The sequence below is a fragment of the Momordica charantia genome (genome assembly GCF_013281855.1).
Source record: "Momordica charantia cultivar OHB3-1 chromosome 8 unlocalized genomic scaffold, Mcharantia_2.0 BLBB01000008.1, whole genome shotgun sequence".
NCBI classification, from domain to species: Eukaryota; Viridiplantae; Streptophyta; class Magnoliopsida; order Cucurbitales; family Cucurbitaceae; genus Momordica; species Momordica charantia.
The window spans coordinates 27,787,477-27,811,080 of NW_028275166.1; the positions used below are offsets into that span (position 1 = coordinate 27,787,477).

General features: G+C 36.5%; 2 protein-coding genes and 1 long non-coding RNA gene across 4 annotated transcripts; 2 read left to right on the top strand and 1 right to left on the bottom strand.

Annotated features, from left to right (window-relative positions):
• Positions 1 to 1,914: 1,914 nt before the first annotated feature.
• CXE17 (carboxyesterase 17) lies at positions 1,915 to 3,118 on the bottom strand. Its single transcript, XM_022299328.2, has one exon. The coding sequence runs from the start codon at positions 3,086 to 3,088 to the stop codon at positions 2,030 to 2,032; it is 1,059 nt and encodes a 352-aa protein (XP_022155020.1). The 5' UTR covers positions 3,089 to 3,118; the 3' UTR covers positions 1,915 to 2,029.
• Positions 3,119 to 15,337: 12,219 nt separating this feature from the next.
• Positions 15,338 to 19,026, top strand: LOC111022207 (Ribosomal protein L12/ ATP-dependent Clp protease adaptor protein ClpS family protein). Of its 2 annotated transcripts, XM_088128225.1 has the most exons (3): positions 15,338 to 15,571; positions 17,104 to 17,859; positions 18,147 to 19,026. In XM_088128225.1, the coding sequence occupies exon 3, from the start codon at positions 18,188 to 18,190 to the stop codon at positions 18,767 to 18,769; it is 582 nt and encodes a 193-aa protein (XP_087984351.1). In that variant the 5' UTR covers positions 15,338 to 15,571; positions 17,104 to 17,859; positions 18,147 to 18,187; the 3' UTR covers positions 18,770 to 19,026. The 2 variants fall into 2 exon arrangements, with proteins under 2 accessions (XP_087984351.1, XP_022155073.1); XM_022299381.2 differs by lacking the exon at positions 17,104 to 17,859 and having other exon boundaries at positions 15,339 to 15,571.
• Positions 19,027 to 21,248: 2,222 nt separating this feature from the next.
• On the top strand, positions 21,249 to 23,589 carry LOC148209885 (uncharacterized). Its single transcript, XR_015792986.1, has 2 exons — positions 21,249 to 22,764; positions 22,899 to 23,589. It is a non-coding gene; the product is annotated as an uncharacterized LOC148209885 (long non-coding RNA).
• Positions 23,590 to 23,604: the final 15 nt, after the last annotated feature.

The following is a 23,604-nucleotide window of genomic DNA, read 5'->3' on the forward strand; positions in this document are numbered from 1 at the left end:
AGTTTAAAAGTATACCTATAATTAGGTCTTAGAGACCAAAGGGAAAGAATATAAAGGGAAGGAAAGCATGCACTGAATGTGCTAAAAATCTGAATTTAGAGAAAATATGAAGAGAGACACTATTTTAAAGGTTAATTATTTTTTAACCTTTTAAAGGTTAATATTTACCATTAGAATTTCATAGATGTATCAATCAACGTATATACTAAAAGTCAACTTGAACTTAATTCAACTATGATTCGCACCTATACAACCTACCTTTTGTTTGAATTTTGGGTTTGGTTGGCCCAATAAAATTGTATATTTAACCCAAATAATTAATCAGCCCATCAAACTTTGAATTTTGGGCTTGGTTTAAGTTGGGCCTTGATTGACTTATAGGCTGCAGGCCTCTTGATGACATTGATAAGAAAGTACATACAAAAGAAAGATTGTAGAACATAAATTAGCAAAAAGGTAGTAGGCTAAATATAGAAGTGAACACCTGTCGGTCCGGGTCAGTTTTAGGCACAAAGCGATACAAAAAATGATCTATCATATTTTTTTTAATCGGAGGTGAGCGGTTTCAGAAGGCCTTATAAAACCGAATTGGTCAGTTTTGTTAGAAAGAGACATAGTATGTGAGGAACCTCTTTAACTAGAGATGAAAATTTGAAAGAGGAGAGATAAACTTAGCTTTGAGGTAGACGGAAGAAGGAAAGGCACTTGAAGGAGGCTAAACATTATAGAGGGAGGGGCAAAAAGGGAGAAAATTAGAGGAAGAGACAAAAGAACATGTGTGTTTTAGTCTCTCTTTTTTTTTTTTTTTTTTATGTTTATTCATCCATCTAACTCGTAGAGGATTATTGCTTTGGCTATAAGTCATCGTGATTTTACTTTTGGTTTCATCCAAAAGATTCCATACCAATAAAACTCACGATCTTTCGCTTACGTAATCAATGTAGGACTTTTGGTTTCAATATGATTTCATATTTATCATGAAACCAATCTATGGAGCTTGTTGTCGAACAATCAACCTTTTTATACTCATAACCTTCTGATCAAAGATAGGTAGCTGTCTTAACCATTTGAGCTATGCTCGGTTTGACAACTATATTCTTATATATTCTTATTTATGTTTTGGAACAAATTAGAAAATGAACCAGAGACAAGAAGCTTGTATTTACCTTTTTTAATATTTCTTTAAATGTTTCTAGAAAATGAGAAACATAAACATAAATAGTTATTATATACGTTGATTTCTTAATAAATTTAGAAATGATAACATTATCAGACGGGTTTTGGATTTATAGTTTATTGTATAATAAAAATGTTTAAACATAACACTAATCAAAGATTTACAACATTGACTTATTTGTCAACATAGTCTATAAGATAAATTTGATACGTTGCTTCAACGAGAGGGTATTTTGTCAACATAATTTTATTTTATCAAAACTTTTCAGTTCCTTCTATTCAAACACATCTGTCCCTCAATAACAAGTTTCTTGGCTCTCCATTTCCTCTCGAGTTTTTTTCTTATTCTCTCACTATTGCAAAGTTCTCAACTTGCTTCATCTTGTATCAATTTCTATCAAAATTGATCAATTGTTACCATAGTTCGGTCGGCATATATTTGAGCATCTCCATCTATTCAAACATATCTTTCCCTTTTACCTCTCCATCTCCTTCTCACAAATTTCTTGACTCCCTATTTTCTCACGAGTTTTTTTCTTCTTCTCTTATCATTGGACCCCGAAGTTCTCAACTTGCTTTATTTTGTATCGATTTTGGCCAAAAGTGATCAACCGTTAATGTAGATCGGTCGACATCTATTTGAGCCTAAAAAACCAACGTCAACCCATCGATGTTCACCTTGTAGATAAATAATCAATTATCTATAAATATTTTGATTGATATTTGATATTTCAACTATATTTTAAGATTTAGGATATAATCTATTGTATTAATCTTACTAATTTCTAACACAAAATTCACCTCCACATGTATCACTCACCACAGGTGGAAACTAAAAAAGCACACAATTCATCTAATAAATTTTGACCACTTGGTGAATGAAATTCTGAATAGAAACCATCATTTCTTGGGTTCGTATGGCGGAGATTTGGTCTTTGTTCAAAATTTGGAATCCATGTCCAACTCCTTTGAAAATCACTCTCTCCACTTTCTTCCCGGCGGCAGCCATGGCCGCACAGAATTCCAAGTTTCTGTCCACCAGTATGTCCAACTCCGATATGCACACCATCGACGGCGGAAGCTTCGTATCTCTCAGCTTTGTCCCGCCATTTACCAGCGGGTTGCTCCATGGATGGTCGCGGCTGGCCCCCGGCGGCAGGGACAGGCGCCAATATGTGTCGGCGGTGGCAAGAGTTAGCGCGGAGGTGGAGGGCTGAGCGGCGAGCTTTTCTGATTTCGTTCGCGATTCTCCGCCGAAGAAAGGTTGGATCAGGATTACGCCCTTTAGGGTTAGAGGTTTTAGGGTTGCGGGTTCGTTGAGCCCTGGCCGTGTGGCGATGTTGTATGCTATGTTAGCGCCGGCGCTGTCGCCGGCGAGGAACAAGTTTGATGGATTGCAATTGCCTAACCACCATTTGTGTTCATTTGGCTCGCTGATTGCTTGCTGTTTCAACCACATGAGCGCGTTGAATCCGTCCTCGTAAGCGGCGGGGAGACGATTTTCAGGTGAAAGACGGTAGTTGATGGAGAGGATTGCGCATTTTGCTTTGGAAGCTAGATCGAGGAGGAACTCATGGTAACAGCTCCAGGCAGCGGAGCCAACGCAAAAGCCACCGCCATGGAAGTAAACAAGAAGGGGGAGCTTTCGTTGAGAGTTGGCAATGTATATGCGCGCCCAAGTGTTTGTGAAATTGTCTATGAGAACATCTTTTGCAGACACTCCTTTGTTTGATGCTGTGGTGCTGCAGGGTACATTTGGGATGATTGGGGGCCTTTCGACATGCCCATCTGCATAAACTCGAATAAGCCCTTCAATCTCCTCTGCCGTAGATGCACACTGGAGATGGGATTTGGGCATCTGGAGTTTGAGCCTTGGATCGATGGAAATGGCAGCCATTCTTTTGAATTTCATATGATAGATTAGATGAAAATGGGGCTATAATGGATGTGATTGTCCCGAGGGGTCTTTATAGAGGTTAGAGAGAACCAGAAGATTGGGTCAAAGGGAGCTTAAAAGGCTAGGAAACAGAAGCCTCGTCTCCTTTTTATCTGATCAGTGGAAACCAGACCCACCGACCAGCGTCCAACCTCACGTGTCATTCCATTCCTGTGGTAAGAGATAACTCCCTTGATTCTTTGATTTTGTGTTTTTTCTACAGCATTCGTAGTTCATACTTTTGAAAACTAATATTTCTTTAATTATCTGAAGTCAACTTCATGTCAATGCAAGTGATTGATTTGTGGAAAAGTGAATGGTTTCATGTTGGCAATAACCATCTATATAAGATACCTTCCACTCATGACTCAACTTAATAGTTCCACCATGCCCATCAATCTCATTTTGATTGTAAACGTGGGAATTTTATGCACAACAACCTTGTCAAAATTGGTTTCTTAAATATAAGAGGTTAACTTACAAATTCAACTTGTCTCTTAACTCTATATTATAATTCTTTGTAGCTTTGTTGGTAATATCGCTAACTTAACAATGACAAACATTAATTGATTTGGTGCAATGTGATGAAGAGAAGTGGATAGTTGGACAAAATAGAGTATATGATCCAAAAAGAATATTTGATTTATTTTTTAAAGAAAGAAGGAATGTTGCACGTGTCTCTTTGTTTTGAAGCGCTATCTACTTGTTTCTGTCATCTGTCTACTATATCATGCGAAATCCATTAATGTTCGTCCAACGTCATTATTTAGTTAATGGTATTCTGGAAAAAAAATACATAGGATCATAATTCAAAGTTAAGGGAGGTAGTGAATTTTTTTTTAATAGTTTAAAGACTAAATAAACATACATAACCATCAAAATTCATGGACCAGGTTGTAATTTAACCAAACTAAAATGATATTTAATCAAATTGCATTTTTGTTTGATGCATCCCTAAATTAGGCACCCTCCTTATCCTAAATTATTATTTCCATGATTCTATATGCTATTGTCATATTCACTAATCAAAATAAAGTACTATCCTTCCTGTCTAAATCTTGATATCATCTTTTGGTTCCGCATACATGCAAATGGTCATTAGCTTTATTCTCCAAGCTATGCCTTTCTGTCTTTCATGGCTTTTTGACTTGTGGAATTTCTTCTTTTTGGAGAAAATTCGGATTTCCCCTGACATCCATTGAAAAGTATGGTAAAGTTTTTCTCCTCCCGACGACCGAAAGCTCAAAGAAATCCATCTTGTCTTTCGGATGTGATGATATGAAAACCCTTCCTTTCCTAGAGACCAAGTGCGCTCTCTCTTTGGAAAATGTGGAAGATAAGTATACTTTTTTAGCACATGATGACAAGAAGCGTCCCCACCCCCACACACACACACACACAAACAAAGTGATATACATGAATTCATCAATAATATGTACATATCTGAAGCTGTATTACATTCATGCATCAGCAGACAAATGCAAAATGTTCCATGACTACATAATAGGTTATAGGTCTGCGGGAAGTAAATGAAAGGGAGATTAAGCCAATTCTCATTCAATAATTGTTACTTGAATCAAAGAGAGTCCATGATACATACATACTGTTCCCCATCACTCTCAGTAGTTCCACTTTCGTTAAACCAATGTAGGGTAATGGACCGATCTGAATATAGCTCAAGTGGTTCAAATCTCTTCCATGATAGGATAATGGACAAATATGAGATTTCGATGTCTTCCATTACAAGGGGTAGGCTAAAAAAAAGCTCTCCCCATATTTGTAATGCCAAATTAAAAGATAAATTGAAGGGCAGTGAGCTGCTGCTATTTCCAAATGCGGAATGAATCAATCATAAGGAAAAAAAATGTTCTAAAATTTTATTCCACGTACTTGCTTTCAAATCTTTGCTGCTTCATTTTTCTCGTCATTATTTCCCAATGAGATAATGAAATTCTACAAAGTTTCCGAGTGAATTGATGTTCAATTTGCATTTGTTTTCTCAAAGAGGATTGTTATTGCTCCTTTATTATGAATAAAGTTCACATAAGTTTTTTCTTTCTAATTCTGTTCCTTGAAAAATCACGTAAGGAGAGGAAAGGAAACTATACAAGTCAAATTAAGCAGCAAGTTTTTTTAATATTTCCATTGGGGTGAGAATTAAAGATCTGAGTCATCTTTCCTCCCTCCTATGCCCCTTTATTATGGTGAGTAATTTGTAATTGTGGGCTCTGCTCTAAATTTGAGATAGTTCCCTATAATTTATTTCTCTTGGGGATAGGGAATATTAATCCCATTCCTCATTTCTTATGGATCCTACTGATTTTTTATTTTATTTTAAAAATTTTTATTCTTTCTATATTGTTCTTGGTCTTACATCGATTTAAAGTAGATTCTCACATCACTGCTGATACTTTGCATTTTGGTCTTATTTCTAAAATAATTTTGATAAACATGATGATGAAATCTAATTCTCTCTCACTAGTTTCCATTGACTTCTCCATATTCATATCCGAATATTAAGTGTGACCTAAAGTACTGTTCTACTTTTCCTTAGAAGCCAATCCTGACATAATCTGCTTCTAAGAGATTAGAAGGAAAAGGAAATAATTCCACAAATCAGGATGAATAACTGCTGAAATTTCCACACGTTTTTCAGGGAAAAAAGTTATCATAGTCTTGTTGTTGATGAATTTTGCAATATTTTCATTCAAATATTCTAAATTTACTTGTCATGTCTTTGGTATTGCTCACAGATGATAGAGATCTTCAGAGATGTCTTTGTTCTTTTTTTTTCCTATTTATGGCTATGTTTTCTTTTGTTCTTCTTGCACTCTTCTCTCGCATGCAAATTGCAATAAATATCTACATGAAACTTCCAATTGAAATAAAACAAGATGTTGGAATTTCTCGTCTTTTGTCTTTTTGGCCTACATTGATAGTGCAATTTTCTTAAAGAGAATAAAATCCATTCCTATATCTGTGTATGTAATACTTCTTTTTCTTATCATTATGACTCTGAATTCATCAAAATTTTAGAATTAGAACCCCTTTACTGTTTCTGCAGTTAGATAAATATATTGCTAGTACTTCTTTGCAGTAGGCTTAAGAGTTGAGACTTGAATTTTGGGCGTTACTGGGGGGATAAGAAAAACAAACCGTCCAAAAACTGCTAGAGAGATAATTTTTCTAGATAATTGTAAATATGAACTTTGAACAGTTATCTAGAATGCAGGTTACTGGAGACAAAAATAATTCAGAAGCTAGACCCACCTTGTAGTATAAGATTTCAATATTCAGTAGGTCCCATCTGAAAGATTTGATGCCAAAAAACTTTACATGATGCAGGCACAGCTTTGTGAGGGTACTGGTATCAATCAATCTCAAGAAGTCTTTAAAGTTTGAGATCTGTTAGTTGGACTCTGAATGACAGGTCCTATTCACATCTCTTAAAAACATTCTGATTCCTTTCATTCATTCTACCACTGGGAATCAAAGGATAACCAAATTGGGTAGAAATCCTTCTAATGCTTAGAAATATTCCCTTTCCTTCTTTCTTTCTTTCTCTCTCTTATCTTTTCTCTGACCGTCCCAATCCGTGCATCCGGATAGAGATAGAGAGAGAGGAGGCTTCTTGCAGAAAAATTAGAAGGGTTGTGGTAGATACCTACAAAAGATTAGACCCCTCAAGCAAGATATTCCAAATAATAGCGAACAAAATATTATATCCACCCCTCACAACTTTTCTAAGTCAAAATTTCAACTTTTAATCTAGTTTAGTTTAATAGTTTGCGTAAAGGCTAGGAGCGACTAGAAAAAGATAAAATTTTGTGTGGCAGGTCTACTCAGGAATGTCAACACCTTGGATTTTATTCGGAGGTGCTCTTCTACCTATTTGGAGCTGCAGTGGTGTATGCTTTGTAAGGATGTCTTGGGGGACTTGGATCATATTTTATGGCATTGTTAGTTTTTCTAGGGTATTTAGGGTCGTTTCTTTGAGATTTTTGAGGAGTCCTAGGGTTGCAATAGGGATTGTCGTGCTATGCTAGCTAGAAGAGGTGTTTTTGTTCTCATCTTTTTGAAAAAATGGAAGATTTTTGTGGCAGGATTACTCCTTTGCTATTTTTGTGGGGATTTGGATGGAGAGAAATTATAGAATCTTTAGGAATGGAGAGAGCTACACCGTATGTTTCGGAACTCATTAGATTTAATATATTTCCTTGGTGGTCGGTTTCGAAATTGTTTTGTAATTATCAGTTAGGAGTAATCCTTTTGGATTGGAGCTCTTCTTTAATTGGACCTTCTGTGGTATGGTTGGTTTTTTTATATGTCCTTATACATATTTTTTTGTTAGTTTTTCAATGAAAAGTTCGGTTTCTCATATTTTATATATATATATATATATATATATATAAACCTAGAAAGTCGAAACATCTTCATCATCCATTGGTTTGATGCTCGAAGGTAAAATAAAAATGAGGAAACTGCTTTCAGATTGGCAAGTTGATGTGCAGGTTGGAAACTACTTACTTTATTATTAGGATAATGATGGATGAGATATTGTCAATTACGGGCCTGTAATATGCCTGCATAATTTACTTAAGTTGACATTTTATTTTGTCTCTAAGCTTTGAGGTTTATTCCATTTTTGTCTTAATACTTTTTAAATTTCCTAAACTCTAAGGACAACCAATTAGTCATATGTTATTCTGTGGCTCAATACTTAACTTAGCTAATTATGTGGTTCAAATATATTCAAATGTAATGATAATAATGAAAATTACTATTTTTTATAAAAATTCAAAGGTCAAAATTCACTCCGAGCATTTCCAACCAAGAGGTTGTGAGTTCGATCCTCCATGTAAAAAAAATTCATAGACCAAAATGAAATAATTTTGAAAGTTTAAGGAGAAAATTGGAATTTAAACTTTTTACCTTTGAATCTTATCTCAAAAGCTTCGTATCAATATAAATGTTGTCTTTAATAACATTCTTGAGATATTTTTTTACTGACGTGTTAGATAATACGTTACTCAAGCATAGCCTATCTACCCCTTCCTTTGAGGCGGAAGATTTACATCCGTGCTCTTACATTTTGTTGAACTAAAAATTTTATTTCATTTTTCTATTTGTATCTTGTTTGTCGGTCTCATGCCAAATCAATGTTATGAAAGGATATGATCTTTAGTAATATCTGGACTTGGACCAAAGAATTAAATTTTCGTTGGCATGTCAATATTTAATTGACATTTCTATATGTTCATAGGTTCTACATCGAAATCTATATTTTCATAATCTTGAAAAAAAGAAAATCGATAAAATATAAAAAAATATATCGACAAAGTATCAGTAATATAGATATATTATTTATATTAATAATTTTTAACTTATTTAAAAAATGTGAAATATTTATTTGTTATTGATTTTTTGTTTTTTTAGAAATGTCCATAAATCAACATTTTTATCTATATTTTTATAAATATTTTCATAAATATGAGACCTATAATTTTTTATGGGTGGGGATCCACCTCAAATGGACACAATTTTTTACGATAATACTTTGCAATTTCAATGCTTCTTTTTATTAATAATTTTTAATTAATTGTTTTACATTTTTATTATTTCTTTCTTAATTTTTCTTCTAATAAAAAATTACACAATCTTTATTATTTGATGTGATTTTATTATATAATATTATGAATTTCTATTTAGTTTTTTAATTATTTAATTTCTAATATTAATAAAATTGTTCAAATAGAATTTAGTAATTAAGTATTAGAACAATACAAAATTAATAACATTTTATATTAATGATGTTGATTATAATAAAAAATATATTTTAGTTGATGTAATTTTATTTTAATTAATTATTCTTGGTTAATATTAAATAAATTATTATAATAATAAAATTGCTATCAATAAAATAGTTATGAAATAAATTAACATTTGTTATTATTTTAAGTAAAAAAAATATTTGCATCATAATGTATTTTTAGATATAAATAAGAAAGGGATACAGTAGTAATATATTTAATTTCTTTTTCAATATCAAATAGTTTTAGTTTAAGTGTTTCTAGATTAAAAATTGAATATGAATTTTAAAAAAATTTCAATGTGTTTAATAATATATTTGTAAACATTCGTTGAATATTTAGTTTAATCTAAAATATAATTAATTAATTTATTAACATCTATGTTATAATTTTTAATTTTAGAATTACTATTTTACATTGTTATATAATTTATAATACTTTATATTTTATATGTTTTTATTTTTAACAATAATAAAAATGAGTTCACTGCATGAAATAGTATATGGTTTTTAAAAATATCTTTAATGTAATTATGCATTTTAAAGTTTTAAGTCCAAAATCTGAAAATGTTATGTATGAAGCAATACGACTACATAAAAAGGGACAATCGGGACCATCGACAGGCAGAGTTGGCCCAAGACACGGAGGCCGGCCCAACAAAGGGCCGACTGCACCGAGGCGTCGACCCCTTCTCAGCCTTAGGTCGAGAAGGCCTTCGGCACTCTCCTTTTTCCCTCTCGATCCCTGTTTCAAGTATGTGGCGTTCGGGCCCCAAAGCCGAGCCCTGTTCTCGATCTTTTGCCGATGCTGGAGGCATTTCGACCCAAAGCCCACGAATATCAAATCTAGAGTTGCATCCTGAGAAACCCTAGAGGGGCAAATCGACTATAAATAGAGAGGGGGTCACCCCTTAAAGGTAAGCCAGAACTACACTTTCAAGTGTCTTACTTGTTTAGTGATGTCTCCTTTGACTAACTTAGGCATCGAAGCCAATGTGACTGTAGTCACACCAGGTTAAGGTTTTGTTCGATTTTGTAGGTATTTGGTTCTGTAGTATTCGAGTTGGTGCGCGGAGTAGAGAGAACCGGTCTACCAGAATCCCATCATCAACATTCGGCACCGTCTGTGGGGACGATACAAGATTAAGGGGGGATTCGGAATAGCAACTCACGTTCGGTTGCGCTGCGCGTTCCAAGAACCGAGACGAAGCCCAAATCTGAGGAAGGTTGGAATGAAGCGAGTTGTACGAACTTCGGAGGTCAACAGTGTTTCGAAGAAGAGAGCCCCAAGGTGGCAGTCAACGGCTTGGGAGAAATATGCCCGAGCCCTGGTCATCAACCAAACCCGACCATCTTCGACAAAGGAGAACCAGCATAAGGGGTAGAATTCATACCCCTGACACCCGAGGATAGGGTAGTCGACGGCTCGGGAGAGATATGTCCGAGCTCTGATCAACTACCAAATTCGACCACCTTCGACAGGGGAGAGCCGACTGAAGAGGTGGAATCCATCCCTTTGACAACCGACGATCGACGGGTCAACATTGGAACTGGGTTGGAGAATAAGGAGAGAGCGAGCCTTATAAGTTTCCTTAGAAGCAACACTGATGTATTCGCGTGGTCACATGAGGATATGCCTGGAATTGATCGAGGAGTCATGGACCACAGACTCAATGTCGACGAGAGCTGTAAACCCGTAAAGCAGAAGCGTTGCGCTTTCAACTAGGAGAGAAATGAGATCGTGGCTGAATAAGTGGAGGAACTACTAAAAGCGGGTTTCATCTGAGAGTTCCACTACCCCCAATGGATATCCAATGTGGTCTTGGTATGGAAGCCAAATGGCAAATGATGAATGTGCATCGACTTTACGGACTTAAACAAAGCTTGCCCAAATGATTCTTTTTCTTTACCTCGTATAGATCAACTAGTTGACGCCACAGTTGGACATGAAAGGTTGAGTTTCATGGATGCCTACACCGGATATAATCAGATTAAGATGCATCTACTGGATCAGGAGAAGACCTCATTTGTTACAAATCGAGGCCTATATTGCTACAAAGTAATGGGTTGAAGAATACAGGCGCAACTTACCAATGAATGGTAAACCGAATGTTTGCAACGTTGATTGGTAGAAACATGGAGATCTACATAGATGATATGTTAGTAAAAAGCCGGAAAAGCAGTCAACACGAAGTAGATCTGGCAGAAGCATTTGGGGTTTTGAGGAAGTACAAGATGAAGCTAAATACCAGTAAGTGTACGTTTGGGGTGACCTCAGGAAAATTCCTTCGATTCTTGGTACACCAACGGGGAATTAAAGCCAAACTAGAGATAAAATCAAAGCCGTGTTGGAGATGAGTCCCCCTAGAAATTTAAAGTAACTACAAGGGCTCAACGGGAGAATAGCGACACTCAACAGGTTCGTCAGTCACTCAACCGACAAGTGCTTGCCTTCCTTAAAGTCCTAAGGAAAAAAAGGACAATTTGAATGGACTGAAGAGTGTGAGACTGTGTTCAGGGAGTTAAAACAATACCTGGGGGCAACCCCGCTCCTCTCAAAACCAATCACGGGAGATGAACTCTACTTGCACCTAGCCGTATCCGACACCGCAGTGAGTTCGACGTTGGTAAAGGAAGAAAATGGGCGACAGTCTCCAATCTACTACACCAGCAAAGCAATGGTGGATGCAGAAGTTAGATAACCTCAAATGGAAAAGCTGGCATTCGGAAATTACAGCCATATTTCCAAGCCCACAAGATAAATGTACTCACCAACTTCCCTCTACGGCAGATTCTGCAAAGGCTCGAGACTTCTGGCCGACTGGTAAAATGGGCTGTGGAGCTCAGCGAATACGACATCCACTACAAATCGAGAATTGCAATGAAGGGCCAAGCCGTAGCAGACTTCATAGCAGAATTAACACTGGTAGAACATCAAGTATGTAGCATCGTTCCACAGGTTGCTGAAGCAGAGCGTCCTTGGACCTTGTACGTAGATGGGTCCTAAAACTTCAAAGGCTGTGGGGCGGGACTTCTGTTAGTTTCCCCAAATAGGGAGAGGTTCGAATATCCGCTGCAATTTAATTTCTACGCTTCCAACAACGAGGCCGAGTATGAAGCTCTACTAGCGGGATTGAGAGTAGCCAGGTATATCGGAGTCACGAACATATTAATACTTAGTGATTCACAGTTGATTGTGAGTCAAGTGAAAGAAGAATTCCAAGCCAGAGAGCCACGGATGGTGAGGTACCTTTCCCAGGTAAGAGATCAGCTCGACCAATTCTCGAAATACGAGATTCGACAAATTCCACGTACTCAGAATGTTAACGCAGATGCATTAGCACGGCTGGTGGCAGCCTATGAAACCGACTTGGGAAGAACCGTACCGGTGGAGATTTTACCCAAGCCGAGCATAGAGGTCTAGTAAGCAATGGATATAGACAAACCCGGTCAACCCGAGAAGAATTGGATGAACCATTTGATCGAGTATTTAAGAGATGGGACCCTACCTGATGAAATGATAGAGGCCCAGCAACTCCAACGGCGAGCAGCTAGGTATGTTCTTAGAGATGGAAGCCTGTATAAAAGAAGCTACTCTTTGCCACTTTTAAAATGTTTAGAGCCAGAAGAAGCCGACTATGTTATGAGGGAGATACACGAAGGCGTTTGTGGTAACCATTATGGGGCACGATCCCTGAGCTACAAAATCATTCGACAGGGGTATTACCGGCCGACCATGCTAAGCGATGTAACACAGTTCACAAGGAAATGTTACAAATGTCAGCGGTTTGCAACAGTGCCTAGGCAGTCGCTAGAGCCATTAATCAACATAATAAGTCCCTAGCCATTTGCCCAATGGGGAATAGACCTCATAGGGCCCCTCCTATAAGGAAAAGACCAGACCAAGTTTGCAGTGGTAGCAGTTGATTATTTCACCAAATAGGCTGAGGCTAAAGCCCTAGCAACAATCATCGAAAAGAAGATCAGCGACTTTATTTGGAGAAGCATAATTTGCCGCTTTGGGATACCCTACACCATTATCAGTGATAATGGAAAACAATTCGACAATGCAGCTTTTCGGTACTTTTGCCGAGAGTTGGGTATCAAGCACATCTGCTCTTCGCTAGCACACCCGCAAGCTAACGGCTAGGTCGAAGTAGTTAACAAAATCATTAAAAGAACTCTAAAAACCAAATTAGAGAAGCTTAAGGGGCAATGGGCAGAAGAACTTCCCAGTGCACTATGGGCATACAGAACAACACCCAGCACATCAACTGGTGAAACACCATTTTCATTGTCGTTTCTTTCGGATGCAGTAGTGCCAGCAGAAATCGGACTTCCTTACCCAAGGGTAGAACGATTCAATCTACCTGAAAACGACGAGTCTATACAACTTAACCTCGATCTATTGGAGGAACATCGAGAGGTAGCACGACTACGAAAGACCGAGTACAAAAATCGGACCGCTCGGTATTACGACTCGAAAGTCAAGAAGCGTAGCTTCAGAGAAGGCGACTTGGTCTTAAAAAAAGTCATGCCTAATACTAAAGACCCGACCAACGGGGTTATTCGACCAACATGGGAAGACCCATACAAGGTCACCAAAGTGGTTCGGACAGACACCTACGCCTTGGAAGATTCACGTGGAAAAGTCCTACTTCATCCATGGTATGCACAACATCTCAAGAAGTACTACCACTAGCTTGGTGATGCATTCCATTTATTTTATGAGCGACTGTTGCAGTTGTTTATGTCAAACGACTGGTTATTTTATTGTGTTAGAACAATTTTCGTTTTAATGAAAGTTTACGTCATTTAACATGATACTTGAGCTCTTATGTTTATGTGAAAACAACTTTCTCAAGTAGGGGGCATTGTGCATAAATGTCTACACCGGTCAAGGAACTAGAAAAGGGACAGACCAAGAAACAAGTCAGAAAAGGCTCAGCATGGTCAAAATAAAGGTAGGCGAATAGGGTCAAGATATAAAACCGCTTGGCAAAGCCAATAGGTTGGAAATCCAAAGACTTTGACACTAGCCCTGCTAAAGTTAGATCCCAATGCCGAAAAGGAATGGTGAAAACCAAATGGGTAAAAAATCAGGCCCTGAAGACTTGATCATAATCAGCCAATTCGACAAAACATGAAAACTGGAAAGACTTCTGATCCATGAGACAACTCGGTGTTGGTACACAACTAGTAACAAAAAATCGGGCTTTTAAATTCGAAAGCTGGATACAAAAGTTTTGGTAGAAGCTCAGTAAATTAGGAACCTTGGCGTCAGCTAAGAATTCGACACTGATGACACAAATGAAACAAGCTTCATAGCAACCACGGATAACGAATACTCTCAAAACATGAATCTTACCGTGATCACAAATTGCATATTCAGTTTTGAGAGTGGGGGCTACTGTTATGTATGAAGCAATACGACTACATCAAGAAAGACAACCGGAACCATCGACAGGCAGAGTCGGCCCAAGACATGAAGGCCGACCCAACAAAGAGCCGACCCCGCCTCGGCCTTAGGTCGAGAAGGCCTTCGACGCTCTCTTTTTTCCCTCTCGGTCCCTGTTTCAAGTATGTGGCATTCAGGCCCCAAAGCCGAGCCCTGTTCCCGATCCTCTACCGATGCTGAAGGCATCTCGGCTCAAAGCCCACGAATATCAAATCTAGGGTTGCATCCTTAGAAATCCTAGGGGGGACAAATCGACTATAAATAGGGAGGGGGTCAGCCCTTGAAGGTAAGCCAGAACTACACTTTCAAGTATCTTACTTGTTTAGTGATCTCTCTTTTGACTAACTTAGACATCGGAGCCTGTGACTGTAGTCACACTGGGTTAGGGTTTTGTTCAGTTTTATAGGTATTTGGTCCTGTAGTATTCGAGTTGGTGCGCAGAGTGGAGAGAACCGGTCTACCAGAATCTCAGCATCAACAGAAAACATTTTTAGAATCCACGTATGATAGAATTTGAAATTAGTCTTAAAAAATAAATCTGCATAATAAATAATAAAAAATACTTAGCTTATTGTACCAAATTTTATCTTCGAAAATTTAACAATTTATTAATTTAAAAAAAACAATATTTTTATATTTCTCACTTCTAATGTTTTTTGAAAATTTATTAATTTAAAAAAAACAATATTTTTATATTTCTCACTTCTAATTGTCAAACATTTAATAGCGGGAAGGACAATGATATTCTAAATTATCTATTTTCTATAGATAATTAGGAGAGTTAAAGAAAAAACGAGAACCCAACAAATTTGAGTAACTCGATCCAAATAGTAAGGGTGGGTTGGCTATGGTTTTTCTGAGCGGAGTAATTCCATTCAGTTCGCGAGTTCGATAAAAAAAAAAGTTTCAATACAGCCTGAACCAAACCAAACCGGAAAATATATATAAAAAAAAATGTTAATGTTTTTTGGATTAGGGTTTCATAACGCTCCGTGCACATCAACATCTCTTCCTCTACTTCTCACGATTTTTCATCACCGATTTACCTCTCATATCCCTTGATCAGATCTCTCATTTAATCTCATCTCGTCGCCGCCGTCTTCATCCATAGCGGGACGTCGCCGCCGCAGCCCGTCGCCCGTAGCTGAAAGCCGTCGCCCGTCGCCCGTAGTCGACATCCACATCTCTCACGGTACTTTTAATTATTTCAGAGTTAACGATAATTAATTGTTTTTTCTTGCTCAATAGATAGTGTCATACTGTGAGTGAATGTTAACTTGGTTTTTTTTAATTTATATATATTTTTATTTTTAATGTCTACTCCATGAGTCAATTTTCTTTGGCCTGATCTGTAGCTATTTGTGGTTGTGAGTGATGTTAAGTTGCTTTTTTTATGCCTGCACTGCGTGTGGATTTTCTCTTTTATTTCTTTCAATTGGTTTGTTTGGAACTTAAAAGTTGAAACTTTGCTTGATTAACTTGTTTGAAAGTTGAAAGCTTGGTGATAAACGATTGATTTGTTATTTCAGGACAGATTTTAAGGGAAAAGAAAAAGAAAAAAAAATAGGTACTATCGATAACCCAACCCAATTCAACCCGAAAAATTTGGAGGGCCATTACGATCAATTCATTCAGTTCCCTTATCTGAATTTGGTCCAGAAAACTAAACCTGACCGGACACCCCTAAAAAAATTGAAGGATCTTAGTCACATTCGAAATGACCTCGTTTGGGGGGGTAATAGTTGGGGTGTTAGGATAAAATATTGTTCCTTCTCCTTGACAAATTTCCAAAGGAATAAGCAAACCACATGCAATGTACAAAGTTTGGACCTCCATGTCACGATCAATTAACGAAAATTAGGACTAACGTATGAATGGAAAGAGTGAAGAAAGAACAAAGAAACCCAATAGGCCAATACAACCAAACTCAGGGAACACGATTGCTCGATAAGTTTCTTACGTTTGAGGATAGGGACCGCCTTCCTTTGCCAATTTATTTTAGTTTCCATAAACCCATGATTTCCACAGGTTCCTCTCTTCTAAAATTGTTCTCTCACGAACATTTTTCTCTCACAAAACGTTCTCTCTTGACCCCACCCCGCTTCGAATTTACTAATGTGTGGTTTTTGACTTCTATCAATTTGTGACTTTTGTAACAGTGTGTGATTTCCACCTTAAAGATGCAATTTTGACTAAAACTCTAACCTCAACATCTTCTTCCCTCCCTAATCAAAACCATTTTTTAATCTAAAACTCTTCAACTGCCATTTGTGCCCATTTTAATGGGGAAGTTAATAGAATAGTTGTTTGGAGACAATTTTTAGGGTAAATTTTTGAAATAAGCATAATTGAAACCACCCCTTATGTACCTTTATTTTTAGGACTCGTCGCCACTTTATATGCCATGTCACATTTTTGTTTTCTTTTTATTTCAAAAGTTGACAGAAGGTTGCTTTGAAATAATTTTAAAGGTTGAAGATGAACTTTTTTTTTTTTGGGTAAGAAATGAGAAGTATATTGCTAAGAAAAATGACAACGCAAGGGTAAGGGTAGTGACTAAGAGAGAATCCCCTCTCAAAAGAATTTTTAATTTGGGTGATCATGGCTATGCTATAGTTACAAAAGAATTTTCTACGGTTAATACACCACAAAGAAGCATTGAGCTGTACTTGATGTGAAGAAGATTTGTTGTTGAACACCCTCTTGATTCCTTTGCTTCCACAGGCCCCACAAAAGAGCTCTTGATGCACAGCCCTATGGAATTTTTAATTTATCCCTTGAAAGCCACCCATTTAACACTTCCAAAAGCCAATCATCAATCATCCCTGGTAGACAAAGAGATAACCCAAGTTCCTTCATAAAAAAACCAACCTTTTAAGAAAAAGGACAATGGAGGAATAGGAAGAGGTGATCAGAGGATTCAAAATGACTCCATCAAAGGCTGCACGCCGAGGGAGAGGGCCTAGTTGGTGATGTTTTTTTTGGAGTTTCTGGTGGGTGTTGAGGCTTCTACGAGCAAGACTCCACAAAAGATTTTTTACCTGCTTCGGGCTATGAAGAACTTTCAGTCTTTGAGGAACTTCTGTACGTTTTAAAAAGTCAGATTTCGAAGAGAAAAATTTAGACTTCTTGAGGGACTATTCTGCAACATCTTCTCCATACCTCGCCAAAATTATGAAGTTGGTTCACCAAGCTCGCCAACTATTCCATTCTCCATCCCCAATTCCTCTTGTAAATCCCAAGCCCAGCCCCAAACTCAGTGGTCCTTTATCCAACAATCAGAAATCAAGACATCTTTCTTTACGGATAGGGTTTTGAAATGATAGGGACATAATTGAAACGTACCCGTTCAGGAGTATTTTGTATAATTTAACCTTTTATAAACGGGAATTAACTTTTAGTTTTCCTGTGCCCTGAGTGAGATCTAGAGGGAGGACAGGAGAAAACTTCAATTTTTCTCTTTGCCTCTTTGGTTTTCATGTGTGTTAAATTGAGGATTTTTTGTTTTCTTTTGTTCTTCAATTTTCATCTATGTTATTTGATGCTTTTGTCCTTGATAATCATGAGCGGGAGAGGGTGAGGGAGGGACGATAACAACTCAATAACAGCTTAAACTTATTGGATTCTGCAGATCGTCGTCTTAGGCTTTCATCTATGTTAATTGATAATAGATTTTGTCTTCCATAGGGATTCTAAATGCAACCTGCACATTTTTTGTTCCTTCATTTCATCTATGTTAATTGACCTTTGATTTTTGTGTTCCTCAGGGATTTTGTTCCATGATGATTTTTGATTAATTAAAGAAATAATGAAGCTAGTTGCTGTTGCCCGATCCCTTCAAGTCCATTCCACACTTCCTAAAGTAATCGGGTCATTTCAGGTCCGCTTCTTCCAGCCTGATTTTGCTCCCAGAGACTCAACAGCCAAGCCAAAAAGATACAAGTATCCACCATTTTATGATCCTTATGGCCCTAGGCCCCCACCCTCTGATAAAATCATTCAGCTTGCTGAAAAAATTGTAGCACTACCTGTCGACGAGCGTTGCCAGATCGGTCCTGCACTCACTGAAAGGCTTAGACATCCTAAGCTGCAGCCAATTTCAGTAGATGGCTTGGACATGGGTTCCGAAGGTGGGGCAGGTGCTGGATCTTCCAAGGTGGAGGAGAAAAAGGAAAAAACTGCTTTCGACGTGAAGCTAGAGAAGTTCGATGCAGCCGCGAAAATTAAGGTGATTAAAGAAGTGAGGTCCTTCACTAATTTGGGTCTGAAGGAGGCAAAAGATTTGGTGGAGAAAGTACCTGCAATTCTTAAGCAAGGGGTGACCAAAGAGGAGGCGAACGACATCATTGAAAAAATCAAAGCTGCTGGAGGAGTTGCAGTCATGGAGTAAAAATTGTTCTGGTTTGTTCATATTTTTCCAACGGCTTTAGAAATCCTGGGCAATTCTTGTCTTCAACCACTGAATATTTGTTCTGTGGGTTGATGTTGTTGCCAGCCAATTGAGTTGCAAAAGGATGAAGAACAATAAATCTCTTAGGACTTGTTTTCCCTTATGCAGTGATTTATTGTTGTTTTCATTTTTTCTTTTACAAAAAGAGAGCCAATTCAAATAAAAATCTGCTACTGATGCCTAACTACTTTGACCTATACTGAACTCCACACCCACCTGTAGTTATCATTTATGATTTTACTTTGTCAGTGGCTATTTTGGTTAACTCTCAAGTTTAGTCTGGGAAGTTTTTGGATTAGACGTTTCTCAAATTTTAGGGACTTTTTGATACAAAACTGGAAGGTCAAAGAATTTCTCTGAAAATTAGTCTAATAAATCAAAGTAGTCACCGAATTGAAAGTTGAATAATTTATTAGACATTTTTTTAAGTTTAAAGATGTGTTTAATACAATTGCAAAGATCTATTGGGTAAGGTTAGGCTTTACATCTCAGTAAGAAAAAAGTGGTTCAAAAAGACGAGATGACAAGGCAGCTAGGCTTAAGGTAAGGAAGTTTCAGGCAATGCTGGTGTCAAAAAGGAGTAAAAAGATGTAAGGTGGTAGACATCTCGTTTGAAGCAATATAAGGAAAGCAAGTCGTAAAATAAGAAAAAGGTGGTTCGAAAGGACGAGATCACAAGGCAGCTAGGCTTAAGGCAAGGAAGTTCCAAGCAATGCCGGTGTCAACAAGGAGTAAAAAGATAAAAGATGTAAGGTGGTAGTCAAATCATTTAGATAGTACGTATCTTGTAAAAGTTAAGTTCATAAACCTATTAGATACAACCTTTAGACTCAAGGTTATCTGCTAGCTAAGTTTATAAGTACTGTTCTTCCTGGAAGCTCATTTGACTCCAAGATAGAGATAGTACGTATCTTGTAAGCTAAGTTCAGGATCTATTACATACAACTTTGAAAGTTCAATTACTAAACTTGTAATTTAACCCGTCATTTCTGTGTGGTATTTTTGGCAGAGTCTGCAGCTAAGGTGATGCTGGTGATGAAAACAAACATGGAGGAATTGTAGTGTAGCTATGTTGAGCCTCTCTACAGTTAGTGTTTTCTTCTGTGCCTGCTAAAGCATACATATGCAGGTACGCTGTATGAATTTGTTTTCAGTTTTATCAAAATGTTTTTCTGACACCTAATACCAATTTCTTTATTTACAAAACAGATTTTGAAGTTCTAGTTTGAATTTTATAATTTGACACTAATTTCAAAAGAAGTTTCAAATATAGCAACTGTATAAAACAAATTAAATAAATTTGATATTAAAAAAGAGAATGCAATGAGTGACAAATAGCTTTGTTACGTTTGCAAATGACAGAGTCTATTACACATCTTTCAGCATCTATAATAATGTTTGTCTAACTTATAGACAAATCAATTTCTATCATTAGTACTTAGTAGGATCTATGTATCATACATCACGTCTATTAGTGTCTATGTCTACAATGTCTACTTTTGATACAGTCCATCATACATTATATTGATAGATATTTATGGATGTCTATCACTGATAGACGTGTGTGGCTAATAATAATATATGTTGATCAGTTTTTTCGAAAATTATGTCATATTTACGGTTTTTTTTATCTCGTACTAAATTTGCTATTATTTTTAGTCAAATGATTATATTGGCAACTGGCCATTAAAAACTAATACCTTTAACAAAACATGAAAAAGAAAATGTTTATGCAATGGATTTTAAATGGTTGGTGGCTGTGTTACTTGGGCATTCTCAACTTCAACCTGTGAGAGGATGTCATATGATGGTGATTTTTAATTTTTATTTAAGAATTTTCCATTTCTTTGTCAACTAATTATTTTCATTGCTTTTTTTAGTCAAGTAAGATTGAATTTTGACTATTTTCCCATTTCACATTATTCCTGAGACGCTTATTTCTTGACATTATTGATCTTCTTAATTGATGTAGGAAAAGTTTTGATTCTAATTTGGTTCTTGAATTTTTGTACCATTCTATTTTGATGGTAAAATTTTAAGCATTTTATATTAGTAGCGATATAACTGGCTAGAAACTAGGGAACGATAACTATTCTTTGATCGTTGGTTAAGGCATGTAATATGTTCGATTCCTACCCTCACATATTATTGCACTAAAAAAACCTTGTTCGTTGGTTGTTTACATTTATTTTAATGTGTTCTCACAAATGATTTTATGTATTTTAGGATAGTTGAGGTCACCTATTAGTTATCAGAATTTTAAATGTTCATATCGATGACAATTTCGAAATCTCAATTTATGAAAATATCGATAAAATGTCGATATTGATAAATATTTTTAAAAAAATTATAAAATAAAAAATTCATAACAAATATAAATTAGTTAAAATTTATTAATATTAATATTATGTCAATTTTGTTGATATTTTCTTTATGTTTTGTTAAATATTTTCGATACAATGGAAATGTTGATTTATCTCTCGTGTTCATGTTGAACTCATGGATATATGAATAAGTCAATGGAAATTTAATACCTGCTTGTTACATAATAACAATCATGGTTTTTAAAAATAATCTTTTTAAATTGTTTTGAATAACCCAACTCAAAAAAAAGAAAAAAAAAATCTGGAAACATTGTTAAGCTAAGACTAACATAAGTTCAGCTCAACTCAACTGTTAAGAGATCTTACTTATTTCTTGAGGTTGGAGGTTCAATCCTCTATCTCCACATTTGTTATATCGAACTGCCGTAGTAGGTTAGGTGCTATGTTGTAATCAAATAAGAAAATATCGACCAATATCTATTAACATGTCCATATTTTTATAAGACATCAATTTTAACTCTAGCAATCATTTTTTTATATGGTACAGTTATAAAAAAAATGATCACATATAAAAATAAATATACTAATAGTTAATATGATGGCTCAACTATAAGTTCGGTCACCAAACTTCTAGAAATTTGTTTACTTAACCCCTCAAAAAAACTTTGTAAGTCCCCATATAACATTTATATTGTATCTAATTGATGAAATGGGTCGGGTTTAGAGCTGAATTTTCAAATATTCACAAAGAAGGAAATTTGGCGTGGGTGTGACTAAGTAAATCACATTACCCTTGAAAATCTGTCTTGTTTTTATTTTGTTTTGAGAAATTAGAATGAGTTGAGAAGTAGCTTTCTTTAGTTCGGTAGGTCGATTTTGATCTCTAAGGTAGTTTAGCTCGAAATATTTATAAGACATCTTTTGACACGTGGCATACTGTTACACATCCTCAAATATTGAAGGAATCCAAAATGGGACTTGCAAATCAATAACAAACACTCCGAGACTCAAATTAGTTAGGTCGAACTGTTTACCATACAATTAGTAGCTAGATTCGACCACACATGAGGATGGAGTTACCTATGGTATTTATAGATGTTGGATGATTGTAATTGCTCTTGGCCACATCGCACGTTCTATGAAAAACGGCGGGAATCTACCGTTAGTGGTGATTGAGGAGTTGAGAAGCAACTTTCCTTAGTTCGATATGTCGACTTTTCCTTCTTACCAACAAGCAGAACCTTATAGCCATGTCGTAGGTTAGTTCTGATCTCTAAGGTAGGTTGCCCGAAATATTTACAAAACCTCCCACAACACATGGAATATTGTTACTCATCCTCCAACATTGAACAAATCCAAAACGGGACCTAAACAATAATGAATACTCTGATGCTCAAGTTAGTCTTAGGCGAAACTGTGTTTATTGTAAAATTAGTAGCCAGAATTATGTGTACTTGAGGATGAAGTTACCTATGATATTTATAGATGTTGGATGGTTAGAATTGCTTTTCGACCACGTCGCACGTTTGGTCAAAAACGGCGGTGAAGAACGGCGGAAATCTAGCTAGTGGTCAGCGGGGAGTTGAAAAGCAACTTGCCTTAATTTGATAGGTATGGTTCTCCTTCTTACTGACAAGTGGAACCCTATGGTCATTATGTAGATCGATTTTGATCTTTGAAGTTGGTTAGCTCGAAATATTTACAAGACCTCTTATAACAGTACCATTGTGCTACTCCCCTCCTAGGTTGCCTAATAGATTCTGTTAGGATTGGTGGAGCCAAATCGATGTGGGAACGAGTCAGGGACAAGTCAAGACGAAATAGGAATGAAAAATTATCGAAGAAGCGGAGCTACAGGCCATGATAATCAAGAAGGTAGCGCCGCGGTGTTGTCGCGATATGGGGCACGCAGTTCTTTTTTCCGTTCATAGCACCATGGTGCTATGCCGATGATACAAGTTCGCAGTTTTACTAGATTTTCAAGTGGCAGAAAACATATTGGGCAGCTGATTTTAGAGAGAATATGTGGTGATTCAAAGGCAGTGGCTCGAGGTATGGACAATAGAGTAATACAAATCAAGATCGACATATTCGAGGATCTTGATTCTTGTGAGTTTTTCATTCTTTTACCTAAGTGTAATGTGTTAGAATATTTAAAAGTTAGATGACTTTTATTGGGACCTCTAAAAGGTGAATATCTGAAGGAGATACTCGTGAGCGCTTGAGCCAGTCTCATATTAGTGGAACCCGCATTTGAGCGGAAGACTGGATGTAGCTATTATTAGGTGAACCAGTACTAAAGTCTTTGTGTCTGTTTCCTAGCACCAAATGTTGTAGGGTCCCGTGAGATTAGTCGAGGTGTGCGTAAGCTGGTTCGAACACTCACACACACACACATATATATATATAAAACTTTATGTCATTATTATTTTTTTCTTTAATCTCTTATTG

Excerpts from the sequence above, each read along its gene's own strand:
- CXE17 (XM_022299328.2), bottom strand. The coding sequence starts at position 3,088 with ATGAAATTCAAAAGAATGGCTGCCATTTCCATCGATCCAAGGCTCAAA.
- LOC111022207 (XM_088128225.1), top strand. The coding sequence starts at position 18,188 with ATGAAGCTAGTTGCTGTTGCCCGATCCCTTCAAGTCCATTCCACACTT.